Below are 13,820 nucleotides of genomic sequence, written 5' to 3' on the forward strand. Positions count from 1 at the left end.
CTCTCATTTTTTCAAGGTAAAGCAGTAACATATGAATCAAAACCAAAACTAGAATTAAAAAAAAAAAAAAAAATGACATGAATTAGCTACCAAAGATACAATAAAAATGAGATCAGAAACATATTCACAAACTAAGCATCACCTAATCAGAAAGAGGATACTAAAATCAAAAGCAATTACCCATGGCTTAGAATAATATAAGAAAGAACAGAGGAGAGTACCTATTACGGATGTTTTACTCCTGTCTCTCCTTTGCTATAAACCATGGAAACTTCAAAACCAATCTTTCCCTTCTCTGCCTTTTTTTAGAACCCTAAATGAAGGCCTTTTCCCATGCTTAGATTAATGTTCACTTTATATCTTCTTCACCTCTTTCAAATATGAGATCTAACTTTCAGAAAATGATGCTGAGAGTGATTTGATCGGAGTTAGGGTTTTTCTAGGGTTTCAGAAGGTAGATCTAGGGCTTGAGAGTTTGGATCTTGAATTTGGATGAGTATAAGAGGGAAACGGATGTAGCAATGATGATCTAGAAGAACTCCGGCAGTCGGATCTCCAGATTCGGGCGAAATCTCGCCAGAGAAGAAGGCTAGGGTTTAGGCTTCAGAAATGAGTAGATCTGAGGTTGCAGATTTTTGCCAGAGCTCCGGTGGATCTGGCAGGAGAAGAAGGAGGTTATAGTGATGGCCGGCCGGAACATCAGAGTTCAGATCTGTTGTTCAAATGAACATCTGCTGGAGAAGAAAATGTCGGAGAAAAAGAAATTTCCGATCGGAAAAACTAAACAAGCTAATGTTCCGAAAGAGAAATCAAGATTTGCTTGAAATTGAGACAAGAATAGATGGAGAAGATGATTAGAGAGTACAAATTCTACCAGAGCTCCGGTGGATCTCGCCGGAGAAGATCGAGAGAAAAAAAAAAGGTGAGATTTACTTTATCTCACTAGCTTTCTCTCCATTTCTCTCTCTAAAACGAATCTCTCTCTCTGCAAGATGCTTGATGCAGAAGGTGAATCGGCGGAGATCGTGATTGCCGGAGACGAAGGAGTGGAGACCGGAAAACGATCGGAGGGTTTGGACGAGATTTGATTTCTCTCTCCTCAGAGCATCTCTCTCTAAAAAAAAATTAAGAAAAAGTTTCAGATCTGTAAAATGAGGCTTAAGCCTTTATTTAAAGGAAAATGAGTGGTTGATATCAGCACTCCCATTTGATAAGCGCACACATGCGCGACCCCAGTTGGCTAATGCACCCTCCCCACGCTTGATAACTGCACTAACTCCACTTGTCTTTTGTGAATTTTTTCGTCGGATCTTTCTGGAATTTTGCAGGGATTTTTCTGGGGTCTTAAGGTTTCCAAAAATGTATTCATGGGCATTTAAGGTCTTTGGATGACGGGAACTTTCCTTCAAATACACGGATTTCAGAGTAAAATGAAAAGCTTAGCGGGCCTCCCCCCTATTTACACTACACACACCCTCTTAGCCCGATTGCTGGGCAAACGCGCTCAGATCATGATGAAATTTTGCAAAGGGGTTAAAAGAGACCCGAATCCAGCCTAGGGTGAGGTTTGGGACCCCAATGCTGAGATTCGGATGGATTTGGCACAAGCTGGGAAGGTGTAGGGCTTAGTCAAAATGGGGTGTCTACAGATGCCCCTCTTTGGCAAAGCGCACTTGTCGCGCGAATGTCAAAGTTGAACAGACGTCACATTTTGACTAGCCCCAAAATTGATTTAGGGAACAGGATGGAGAAAATGATTTGGTGAAGGTTGAATTATTAGAGGGTTGGTTTGTTAGGAGTGTTGGTTTTATGCTCAGAGGTGGATGGTTTTATGCTCAGAGGCAAAATGGTTTATGCACGGAGGTTGAAAGGTTTTAGCTTAGATGTTAGGGAATTTTAGCTCGTAGGCCTGAGTCTTTTGCACAGAGGCGAGGATTTATGCTTGGAAGCAAAGTTTTATGCTCAGAGGCAAGGACTTATGCTCGGAGGCAAGGATTTTATACATCGGAGGCAGGGTTTTATGCTCGGAGGCAAGGAATTTATGCTCAGAGGCAGGATTTTATGCTCGGAGGCAAGGATTTTATACATCGGAGGCAGGGTTTTATGCTCGGAGGCAAGGAATTTATGCTCAGAGGCAGGATTTTATGCTCGGAGGCAAGGATTTGTGTTCAGAAGTAGGGTTTATGCTCGGAGGCAAAGTTTTATGCTCAGAGGCAAGAATTTATGCTCAGAGGCAGGGTTTATGCTCAGAGGCAAGGAATTTATGCATAAAAGCTTGATTTTTTAGCTCGGAGGCTAGACGGTTTATGCACAGATGCAGATGATTTAATTTGAATGCTTGGTTTATTTACATTTTGGATAGAAACTCCACTGGGGATTATGAGATAGGTTTTCAATAAGATGATAAGAAAGACTCTCAGAGGAATTTGACTAAAGCCTTACTGAAGCTCTTCTTATCTTCACTTAATGAAAATAATTATCTCAAATATCAGAGTTCACTTGATATCTTTTATAACCTGAACAGGTTATAAAAAAAAAATGCCCCTAGTATGAATTTACTTCCATGACAAATTCATAGGAGAGCAAACACAGGGAAAAAGGTAAAAAAGGATTTCATTTCCTGAATTTTTGAAATTACAAATCTTTTTATATATAACAGACTGAATCTGCTAATTTTCTTCTCTTTCTGTCCGCTGCTAATACTTCGAATGGTCTGAGTACTATCCTTCTGAATTCTGTTCTGCTCTGTATCATTTTCAAGGATCCACGACTTCATCATTTTTCCATCACTCCCACCTTGGAGAGACATTGACCACACAGGACTCCCCACACAAGACTTTGGAGTTTAACCTTGACTTTGACAAGGACTGAACTGTGGCTAACAATAAAAGAGGACTTCGACCATGACTTGGATTCTAAGAGAAACTGAATCTGCTTTTCAGCCTGATAAGTATTTTAAAATGGTATAGTCTACCACTTCTTAGAATCTTTTAAAAACTGTATTTAAAGGCGTTTCATTCCTTTTTTCAGGTTTTCCGTCATGGTGATTATCCCTTTGGTTTGCTTAGTCTTAACTCCTTAGCTTATAGAGTGTCAGAAGAATCTCTACTGGCGCTTACTCAGACTTCAGAGTAATGCCTCAGAAGAAATAAAAGTCTTGCTGGCATTCAGAGGTTTTATCCTTTTGAAGTCACTGCCATGACCAAATCACCTTTTCAGGTTTTTGATTTGGCGGACCGCCTGTCTTATATTTTGCCTGGACTGTCTGCCCTTGCAGATTTTTTATCCAGCATGCTCTGCACCTTGATTTTTGCCTAAGCCGCCCTTTCGGGTTTTCAACTTAGCAGGTGAATGACCCTAATTTTTGCCTAGACCGCCCTTTCGGGTTTTCAGTCTAGCGGGTCTAAGACTCCATCATTTTTTTCTTTTCTTTCTGTTTCTCTACAAACCTGGACCTAAAATACACCAGAAGGACTTTTAGGTAGGCTTGGGTTCAAACAGGTTAAAATTTTGGTTTGTTTTATGTATTTAACCGAATCTGGCCCTCCAGACTGCCTACGTATCCCCAAAGAAAATGGGAATCAGGTCCGCGTAGTTCGCCCATTTTTGAGGTTTCAAGGATTTTTTGTTTTGTTCTTTCTTTCATATTTTCAAGTATTTGAAAGATTTGAAGGATTTGAAGAATTTGACCGAACCCGAATTAATCAGGTGGCCTACGTATCCTGTAGAAAGGAATCAGGTCAGAACGTAGTTCAAGCTTACTATCTTTTATGACGCAAGTCATAAAAGATGCCCCTGGTTTGTGTTTGTCAAGAAAAAGGGATTTTTTTTTTATAGGCCCAAAGGGTTTGCAAACGGTATTTTGACTTTTGGGTTGTTAGCTTTTGGCTCTGATCGATCAAGGATGGCCTCCTGGTGTATTTAAGCATAGTACTTCTTTAGTTGGTCCAGGTTTGTAGGTTCTGTTAATTTTTCACCATTTTCATTGAGGAGTCTTACGGCTTTTCCAGGCAGGACCTTATCAACAATATAAGGACCAGACCAGTTTGGTCTGAATTTTCCTCTGGGATCGAACACCGGTGCTCGATAAGACTTCAAGACGAGATCTCCTGGTTTCAGGTCTCGAACCTTGACTTTCTTATTGAATGCCCTTTCAATTCTTCTCTGATAACCTTGGATGTGGTATAAGGCTCTGAGCCTCTTTTCATCAATCATCTGCAATTCATCATGTCTGGCTTTGGCCCACTCAGACTCTGGCAGATTCGTTTCCATCATAACTCTTAAAGACGGGATTCTCACTTCAACAGGGAGGACTGCTTCCATTCCGTAAACTAGAGAGTACGGAGTTACACCTGTAGAGGATCTGATCGACGTCCTGTAAGCCCACAAAGCATACGGGAGTTTATTCGACCAATCTTTATAAGTTTCAGTCATTTTGCTGATTATGACTTTGATATTCTTATTTGCCGCCTCTACAGCACCATTTGTCTGCGGTCTGTAAGGAGATGACTTGTGATGCTTGATTTTAAATTCTTCGCACAGGTGCACTACCTCTTTCTTGAAGTGAGATCCATTGTCAGAAATCAACTCATGAGGTACTCCATATCTGCAAATGATGTTTGCACGGATGAACTTCGCAACTGTATTGGAAGTTATGGAAGCATATGAAGCAGCTTCTATCCACTTCGTGAAATAGTCAATGGCCACCAAGATGTACTCGTGCCCACTTGACGACTTAGGATAAACTTTGCCAATGATATCAATCCCCCATATTGAAAATGGCCATGGCGAGGTCATAGAATGCAGCTCTGACGGAGGCACATGAATAAGATTCGCATAGACTTGGCATTTATGACATTTCTTCACAAATGCGAAACAATCTGTTTCCATTGAGGGCCAATAGAAACCGAGTCTAAGGATCTTCCTTGATAGCATTTTACCATTCATGTGAGGACCACAAACACCTTCATGTGTTTGTTCAATGAGCTCCGCAGCCTGATCTTCATCAACACACAGAAGCTGAATCCCATCAAAGGATCTTCTGTACAATTCTTCACCACAAATGATGAAGTTAGCGGCGAATCTCTGAAGAGTTTTTCTTTCTTTGCTGGAAGCTTCAGGGGGATGCCCCTTGCCTGAAATGAGATTTCGGATATCAGTATACCACGGTTTTCCATCTGGACATCGCGCTGATATCTCAATGGCATTTACATGCGCTGGAGCCCATTGCGACCTCACAGCTAAAGGCTGAACCTCCATTGTCTCAGAAATATCCAACATCGAGGCTAAAGTAGCCAAGGCGTCTGCAAAATGATTCTTGTTTCTCGACAGATGGGTAAATGTGATACTCTTGAATTTCTTCGCCAGAGATTCGAGATAGAAATTATACGGGATCAATTTCGATTCTCTTGTCTTCCAATTACCATTGGTTTGACAAATTATCAGAATTGAATCTCCAAATACATCAATCTCTTGGACTTTCAAAATTAAAGCTGCCTCAAGTCCTGCGATACAAGCTTCGTACTCTGCCATGTTATTTGTACATTCGAATTGTAACTTGATGGATATTGGGATGTATTCTTTCTTGGGAGATACAAGCACTGCTCCTATTCCTTGTCCTCGATTGTTAACGGCTCCATCAAAGTACATTGTCCATCTAGTACTTGGAATTTCTTCTTCAAGTTCCATGATCTCTTCATCAGGAAATTCAGCCTTCAGAAAAGCATTCTCCTCAACAGGAGCATCAGCTAGCTGCTCAGCAATAACCCGTCCTTTGACGGATTTCTGAGTGACGTATGTGATGTCAAACTCAGATAACAATAGCAACCATCTTGCAGTTCTTCCTGTAAGGGCGGGCTTCTCGAATAAGTATTTCAACGGATCCATCCGTGAAAGCAGAAATACCTTATTCGATAAGAGATAATGTCTTAGCCTTTGAGTCGCCCAGACTAATGCTAGACAAGTCTTTTCCAAGATAGTGTACTTTATCTCGTACTCTAGCATTTTCTTACTGATGTAGTAGATAGGCTTCTCCTTCTTAGATCCTACATCTTGCTGAGCAAGCATACAACCCATTGCTGTATCTGTGATGGACAAATACATCAACAATGGTTGACCAGGAATGACTGGGGATAAGACAGGAGGCAAAGACAAACACTGCTTGACCTTTTCAAATGCTTCCTGACATTCTTCATTCCATTTCTTGGAGGAATTCTTTTTCAATAATTTGAAGATGGGTTCACATGTCATAGTTAAATGAGATATGAATCTCCTCAAGTATTGCACTTTGCCAAGGAATCCACGAATTTGCTTTTCCGTCTTTGGTGGTTGCATTTCTTGGATAGCCTTGATTTTCTGAGGGTCCACTTCGATTCCTCTTTCACTGACCATGAATCCCAGCAACTTCCCTGACGTGACCCCAAATACACATTTATTTGGGTTCAAGCGAAGTTGAAACTTTCGGATTCGCTCGAAGAACTTTCTCAAAGCGATTGTATGCTCTGGCCGAGTCCTTCCTTTGACAATCATGTCATCTACATAGACCTCGACCTCTTTGTGAATCATGTCATGAAGAAGAGTTGTCGCAGCCCTCTGATAGGTAGCTCCAGCATTTTTGAGGCCAAACGGCATTACTCGGTAACAGTACGTCCCCCATTGAGTAATAAATGCCGTCTTCATCATATCCTCAGGCGCCATCTTGATCTGGTTGTAGCCTGAAAACCCATCCATGAAAGATAACAGAGCATGTCCAGCAGTGTTGTCTACCAGGATATCGATGTTCGGAAGAGGAAAGTCATCTTTTGGGCTCGCCTTATTCAGATCTCTGAAATCAACGCACATCCTGACTTTTCCATCTTTCTTGGGCACAGGAACTATATTTGCAAGCCATTCGGGATATTCCACTACTTCAATGAATTTTACTTCAAGTAGCTTCTTAACCTCATCATGAACTTTCAACTCCCATTCTGTTTTAAGTTTTCGGAGTTTTTGCTTCTTCGGCTTGATGCCAGGAATTAGAGGTAATTTGTGTTGCACAATGTCCTCACTCAATCCCGGCATGTCATCGTAAGACCAAGCAAAAACCTCCTTAAACTCTTTTAGCAAGGTGATTAATTCTTCGCGCTCTTCAGGAGATAAAGTTTTGCCAATCCGAATCTCCCGAATTAAAGTTTCATCACCTATATTTACGGTTTCAATTTCTTCTTCGAGTGGTTTTGCTCGGCGAATCTCCTCTTGTTGAATCATGTATTTGATTTCAAAAGGAGTTTCGTCGGCTTCCTCGTTTGAGGGGGAGTCTTGATTATTATTATTATTAGTTATTTGATCAGGCTTTGAAGCAGAATCAGAAACAGAATTAGAAATAAAGACAGGATCGTACACAAATGAATCTTTTATTTCTTTTGCAGAATTGATGATTACATCGAATGATTCACCCACATCGGGCGTTACAGACTCTGAATTCAAATGAAATGACATGTTGACATCAGTATCAACATAGACAGGACTATGTACAAATGAAGAATCAGCAAAAACATCCTCTGACTGAGACTCGACAGGGACCGACTCTTCACCACCTCCGAGAACTACTCCGACCTCTATGGTACCTGCATCAAAAGAAAAGTTAGAAATGACAGACTCTGGGTTGAACTCAGAAACTGACACATTTTTTGAAATGACTGACTCTTTTGAAAGGACTGGACTATACTGGAGGACTACTTGGGGTATAACCTGTGCGGTCCAATTGTCTAAAGGTCCAGTGGCTGGAGTAATGCAATCCCTTGGGCTCGTGAAGGGCACATCTCCTCCAATCATAGCGACGATTGGGGCCTCAACCTGATATAGGGAGTCTAGGAGATGCGGCTCAATATTTTCTGCCCAATCTGCAGCTGGTTTTTCTGCTATCGAAGCCAAGGCAAACTGCTCACTGTAGAAATCTTCTGACAACTCATCTGTGAAGAAGATCTCTAACCCTGGAAGCCTCTTCCCAGTCTTATCGCACCAGGTCTCAGGAAAACCATAGAACGGACAGTCTGCCCCTTCTTTTCTGAATCGGCCGTTCATAATCATGCTGTACGGTCCTGTCGGAAATTCTGTACCCCGACGACGGCATTCAGCCCACTTCATCATATAACGCTTCATTTCTTGAACCTCTTTCGGAGTTGGCTCGTACCCTAACCCGAATAATCCGCCGACTGCTTTCAACTCTGGCCACTCAGTAGGGCCCTGTAGATTTCTTCCCAGGCCAGCTCCTGGGACATAACCATATTTTCTCATTATCTTTACTACTTGGGTGTTTGTGCTCGAGAGAAACATTATTTCTTCATTCATTGCTTCCCCAAAGGAAATAGTAGAGACTTCTAATGAAAAGCCAGTTAAACTAACATCTCTTGATTTTTCAGTGATCAATTCAGATGTTATTTGACCAATTTCCGGCTCAGGGTCGCCTCGCACTGTGATCACCCGATTGTTTCGGACAAATTTCAATTTCTGGTGAAGTGTGGAAGGAACGACTCCAACTTTATGAAGCCACGGCCGGCCAAGCAGGAGAAAGAAAGATGTTTTGATGTCAAGAACCTGAAACTCTATCTCGAAAGTTTCACCTCCTATTTCGACTTCTGTGGCGAGTGTCCCGATGACATCTCTTCTGGTCCCGTCATATGCCAATATCCCCTGTTCCGACGGGATAAAATCGGCTGGCCCGAATCCCAGGGTAGTGGCGGTGCTTAAAGGACATACATTTAAAGCCGACCCATTATCCACTAATACCTCGGGGACTCTCCTCTTGTTACACAGTATGGTGATACGGAGAGGTCTTGTGTGATCTCTTCCTTCTTGAGGCAGATCCTCATCAGTAAATGACAATGTTTTAGAAACCCTGGTCATTGCCACGAGATTGACCAACTCATCGGGGGTAATTTCAACTGATACTTGAGAGGCATTTAATTCTCGAAGCACAACCTGTCTGTGTTTCGGTGATGCCATTAGTAAACCCCAGATGGACACGTTAGCTTGTGTCTTCTTCAGTTGTTTCAACAAATTTTCTTCCTCTTCATCCACAGTCTGCTTCTGTTTCAGATTCTCTGCAGCTCTTACGACTTCGGCAGGATTTTCTGCTCTGAGTTCTGCAGGTTTGAAGACACGACCACCTCGTGTGACATGGCGGAGCTCGTCACACTGATCTTCCAGAAGCAACAAGTCTTCTTCTTCCAATCTTAAAACATAAGGGATCTTTTCTTTCATCTCTTCCTCCTCCTCACTCTTGAGGACATAAGAACAAGAACACTCAGAGGATCCTGTTAATCCTTCATCTAGAGGGGATAGTACATAAGGTTTCTTGTTTTCGATCGCTTCATCTTCTTCATCCCATCTCAGAATATACGGTCTATCAGAAATAACCGCACAAATACGGGAGTGATCTAAGAGGATTTCTTCAGTGAAAATGGCATACACGTTCGGGGGAGGCATTGCATGTGTAGGCAATGGGTTTCGAGTGACGTTCGGTACTTCAACGGCAAGATCCTTTGCTTCTATCATGTCTTGGATCTTGTGTCTTAAAGCCATGCATTTGTCAGTCAAATGTCCTGAATTCTGATGATAATCGCAGTATTGGTCCTTCCTCCAATACTTGGGCAAAGGGTTGGGAAGCTCTCTAGGTTCCAACAAAGTAATCTTTTTATCTCTCAGCAACTTCTTCAAAGCCACTGATAAGGAGTAAGGGAGGGGGTCAAACTGACGAAAAACCTTCTTTTCAATAGGCCTCCTGACTTCAGTCACCGTTCTGGATGGTGGTTGATCATAACCCGGTGGTCTGGCATAACTGGAAGGCCTGGTATAGTTAAGATTGTGCACCTCCTTCGGTGCCACAATAGGTCTTTTTCCCTCTCTCACATCAGACGAAGATCTTGATCTTAGTCCCTTGGACAAAGCATCTTCGATTTGAGTCCCTGTTTTTATCAGATGATTGAAGTCCAGAAAATACTGAATAGCCATGTGATGATAGTATTGCGGGGATAGGTTCTTGACAACAATCTTAATTTGATCGGCATCTGATAATCGATGTGTCATCTGCGCCGCTTTACGCCTCCATCGGCGAATGAAAGAAGTGAAGGTTTCATTGTGCCCTTGTTTCAGCGCCTTCAGATCTCTTTTTGTCACATCTATTCCCTCCTCCATGGAGAATTGCTCAACAAATCTATTGGCAATATCCTCCAGAGTTCTGATCTCTTCGGTTTTCAAGCTTAAAAACCATTTCTTTGCTGTTCCAGTAAGAGATCTAGGGAAAAGAAGAGCAATCTGCTCTGGAGTAAGCCCATGCTGCTGTAAGAGAGGAATAAGGGCTTTCAGATGACTCTTGGGACATCCTGTCCCATCATACTTATCATGATCCGGCATCTTGAAATTAGGAGGTAGCACAACTCCCGGTATTATCATATACTCGGCCATGTTTAATTTTTTCGGACCCTGCATTTTCATGCTCTCCATCTCCTGCGCCATCTTATCCAACCTATCGACTATCCCCTTGCCTTTATCCAGATGGGGGCGACAGTTCTCCTCTTCATACTGCTCGTCATCAGAATTGTCAAAGATTGGCAACACAGGAGGCTGAGCCATCGTAGGAGGTGGGCGAGGCATGATTGGGGTTTGCTGAGGTGCAGGATTCTTGGTAGTAGATTCTCTGTCATTCTTTAATCGGGCTATTTCTTCATTAATGGTACTCAATTGTAACATTATAGCTTTCATCATCTCATTGGTGTCCATACTATTTTGCCCATTCTCTGCCATCATTTCAGGGGTTGGTTGGACTGGTGAAAGTATTTCTTGAAAATTCAAGGAAGGCGATAAAGGAGAAGTAAAAGAAAAAGGTGACAAGGATTGCCGGCTCAGCCTGGAATCAGATGTCTGACGGGACCAGGTTGGTTTTGAAACGAGGATTTTCTTAGGAGCAATGGCTGCTCAATCAAGAATCCTGAAATGGAAGTATAATCACTAGATTAAAATTTTGATAATCGAGAAAACTATCTTGATCAAACAATGACAAAAGAAACAAAAACACACTTTCATTAATAAAATCCAAATTGTGATTACAACGGATGAAAAAATAATCTCTGATCACAGCTGGATAAACAGACTGACAAGAATGGGAAATGCAGAAATCGGAATAACAAAACATGATATGGATCTTCAAGGTTCCTCAATCCGAGCTCGCCGGCTTGCGGGCTCTTCCGATATTTCTCCACGTCGGAATTTGCGAGATAGACCTAGCCTCCTTTCTATATTTTTGTTTCCCCAAGCAGCCACAATGGATCGGACGAGATCAGGAGTAAGATCTTCACAAAGAGGAGGGACTATGATTCCGGGAGGACATGGAATTCCCGTAATCTGATGGAGAATTCGAATGGGTGCATAAAAGGAAGACTTCTCGGTACCCATGAGGTAAACAAATGAATGTGGGTAAGTGCTAGTAAAAACATGAAAACATGAATGACTCACCCAGCGAAATTGGCTCTCCTCTACATGTTGTAACCAATTGTGCCATTCATCAACGGACTGAGGTTGGTTGGCTATTGGTTTCCATGTATGGAAATTCTTCAGGGTATACGGATTTTGTTTTTGTCGCTGAAGAATTTGAAATTTTTCACCAAGCCAGACATACAACAACTTCACACACCCACAGAAATTGTCTTTGATATTTTGGGAAGCAATAAGATCTAGTCCCAAAAAGGTCTCTGCTAACATGGTAGGAATGGGATTCCTCCCTTTGTTAATTTGGTCTACCACAGTTAACAAGGTTAACGGAGCAACACGAGGGTTTTTCCGAATGACATATCGCGCAAAGACACTAAAAATCAAAGCATTGCGTCGACAACTCTGAAAACGAGAGCTAGTAGGATCGACGTTTTCAGAAAAAAGGGTGATGAGTTTTTGAACTTGCACACACGTATCCGTTAAGCATGAAAGTGCATCAACGGTTTGATTTTTGAATAGCTTGCAAAAAATGGAATGAGAGGAATCTATGTTCGAAGATTGTATCCAAAGTCCATCTGTTGGGAGCTCTAATAAAGCACACCAATCTTCGAATATAGGACAAAGCTCGAATGATCCAAATCGAAAAACATGAAGATTAGGATCCCAGAATCTAGTGGCTGCTTGGAGAAACTTCCAATTTATATCGGAAACACTCAAATGACTGAAGGCACAGATGAACCGATCAGCCATACTCCTATCCGAGGATTCTAGCGGAAGAGCCCCAATAGTCTCGCTTATCCAGCCTTTCAACAAATTATTCGCCATGATTTAACCTAAACACAAAGAATAGGATGGGATAATTAGGGAATGGAGAATAACTTGGAATAAACAAAGAATAAAGATGGATTTAACCAATAATCACAAGAATGATATAATTGGCGACATCAAATGTTCCATTGATGATCAAAGATGATCAGAAACTCAGGGAAGAGACCACGGTCATAAAATGACAAAAGTAGATCATAGACCGGATCTAAATCTGAAAGGTGGACGACAAAATGTACGATCAAGAAGATCAATAATGATAGACTATGGTCATAGAGACAGCAGACAAGCTATCGACCATATCTAAGACAGGACGAACAATAATCTGAGTAATACAACAAAAGAATGGATAAATGAGGTTTGCATTTGAAGGATGAAAACAGGTAATATTTATCATCACTGGGTCAAGGAATAAACCATAGCTATGAGGGTGACAGGTAGAAGCCACTAGCTAGGTTTAGATCTGGAAAATGAATATACACGATTGATTGATTCAAGCTAGGAATCTCTACTAGAAAGTAGGTCCTAAACTTATAATCAAAAGATATATGGACAAAATCTCCATGACTAGAGCAAAAGATAGGCCACGACCATGAGAGGGCAAGTAAAAGCCACTGGTCGGGTCTAGATCCGAAGAACGGACTGATATGCCTAATTTGATTAAATAAGGAAGCCTCACTAATGAGTAGGCTCTAATCTGATAATCAAAATATAGATATATACATATATATCCTAACCAGGGGCACCAGCCCTAAAAGATGATCCCATAGAGTCAAGAAGCTTGACTCAAGACAGACATGTGAGTGTATTAGGACTGCGTCTGTAGCCACATAAGGTGAACTGCAATAATCTATGGATAGGACATGGCTCCTAAATCTAAGCTCCAACATGTGTAAGCAACACATGTTTCGTCCTTATATGAATGCAATATATATATAAGCACATGCAGATCCTAATTGGGTTTTACTAAATCAACATATATATCCATGTACATAATATATGTAAAATGAAAGTAGAGCTCCGGACTCAATATCAGGTACTATGCATATGATCCATACTTTAAGTATATAACACAAGTACACCGAGTGTTATATACAGTATGCTTCATTGCTCACCGGCTGCTGTAAACACAAGTACACCGAGTGTTTACGACTGCAGCACTGGCGCATAGCTTGGTAATAGATACAACAGCACCATCTGGATAGTGATATCCCATGAGGCACGCATTATATCTATCCCGTGGAGCCAATAATAAGAAAATCAATAAAAGAAAATAAAGAACATAATGATGTATGCTGTGCAATGTGTGAATCCCTTGTTTTAAACACCTATCTGGTGCCCCTGGATTCTAAGCGATTACATTCCCATTTATAATGATTTCAGCTCAAAATTCTTCAAAATTAATAACAAATGGCATTTTAACAGAGTTAGGCAATGTTCCAAGAACTCCCCAGCAGAGTCGCCAGCCTGTGGACCCCGATCCGAGAGAGGCGCGGCGGTGGAGGACGTGTGCCCCCACGCGAGTCAGT

General features: G+C 41.6%; 1 protein-coding gene across 1 annotated transcript; it reads right to left on the bottom strand.

Annotated features, from left to right (window-relative positions):
* Positions 1–7,595: 7,595 nt before the first annotated feature.
* On the bottom strand, positions 7,596–10,782 carry LOC143847964 (uncharacterized). Its single transcript, XM_077356737.1, has 2 exons — positions 7,729–10,782; positions 7,596–7,604 (listed from the first exon to the last, which is right to left on the bottom strand). Exons 1-2 carry the CDS (start codon positions 10,780–10,782, stop codon positions 7,596–7,598), a joined length of 3,063 nt encoding a protein of 1,020 aa, XP_077212852.1.
* Positions 10,783–13,820: the final 3,038 nt, after the last annotated feature.

This window comes from Tasmannia lanceolata, unplaced genomic scaffold, assembly GCF_043159265.1.
Source record: "Tasmannia lanceolata isolate RefF3 unplaced genomic scaffold, GAP_Taslan_0.1 ptg000016l, whole genome shotgun sequence".
In the NCBI taxonomy this organism is placed as follows: domain Eukaryota; kingdom Viridiplantae; phylum Streptophyta; class Magnoliopsida; order Canellales; family Winteraceae; genus Tasmannia; species Tasmannia lanceolata.

What these genes read in the sequence shown, in the direction of transcription:
- LOC143847964 (XM_077356737.1), bottom strand. Translation starts at nt 10,782, where the DNA reads ATGGCAGAGAATGGGCAAAATAGTATGGACACCAATGAGATGATGAAA.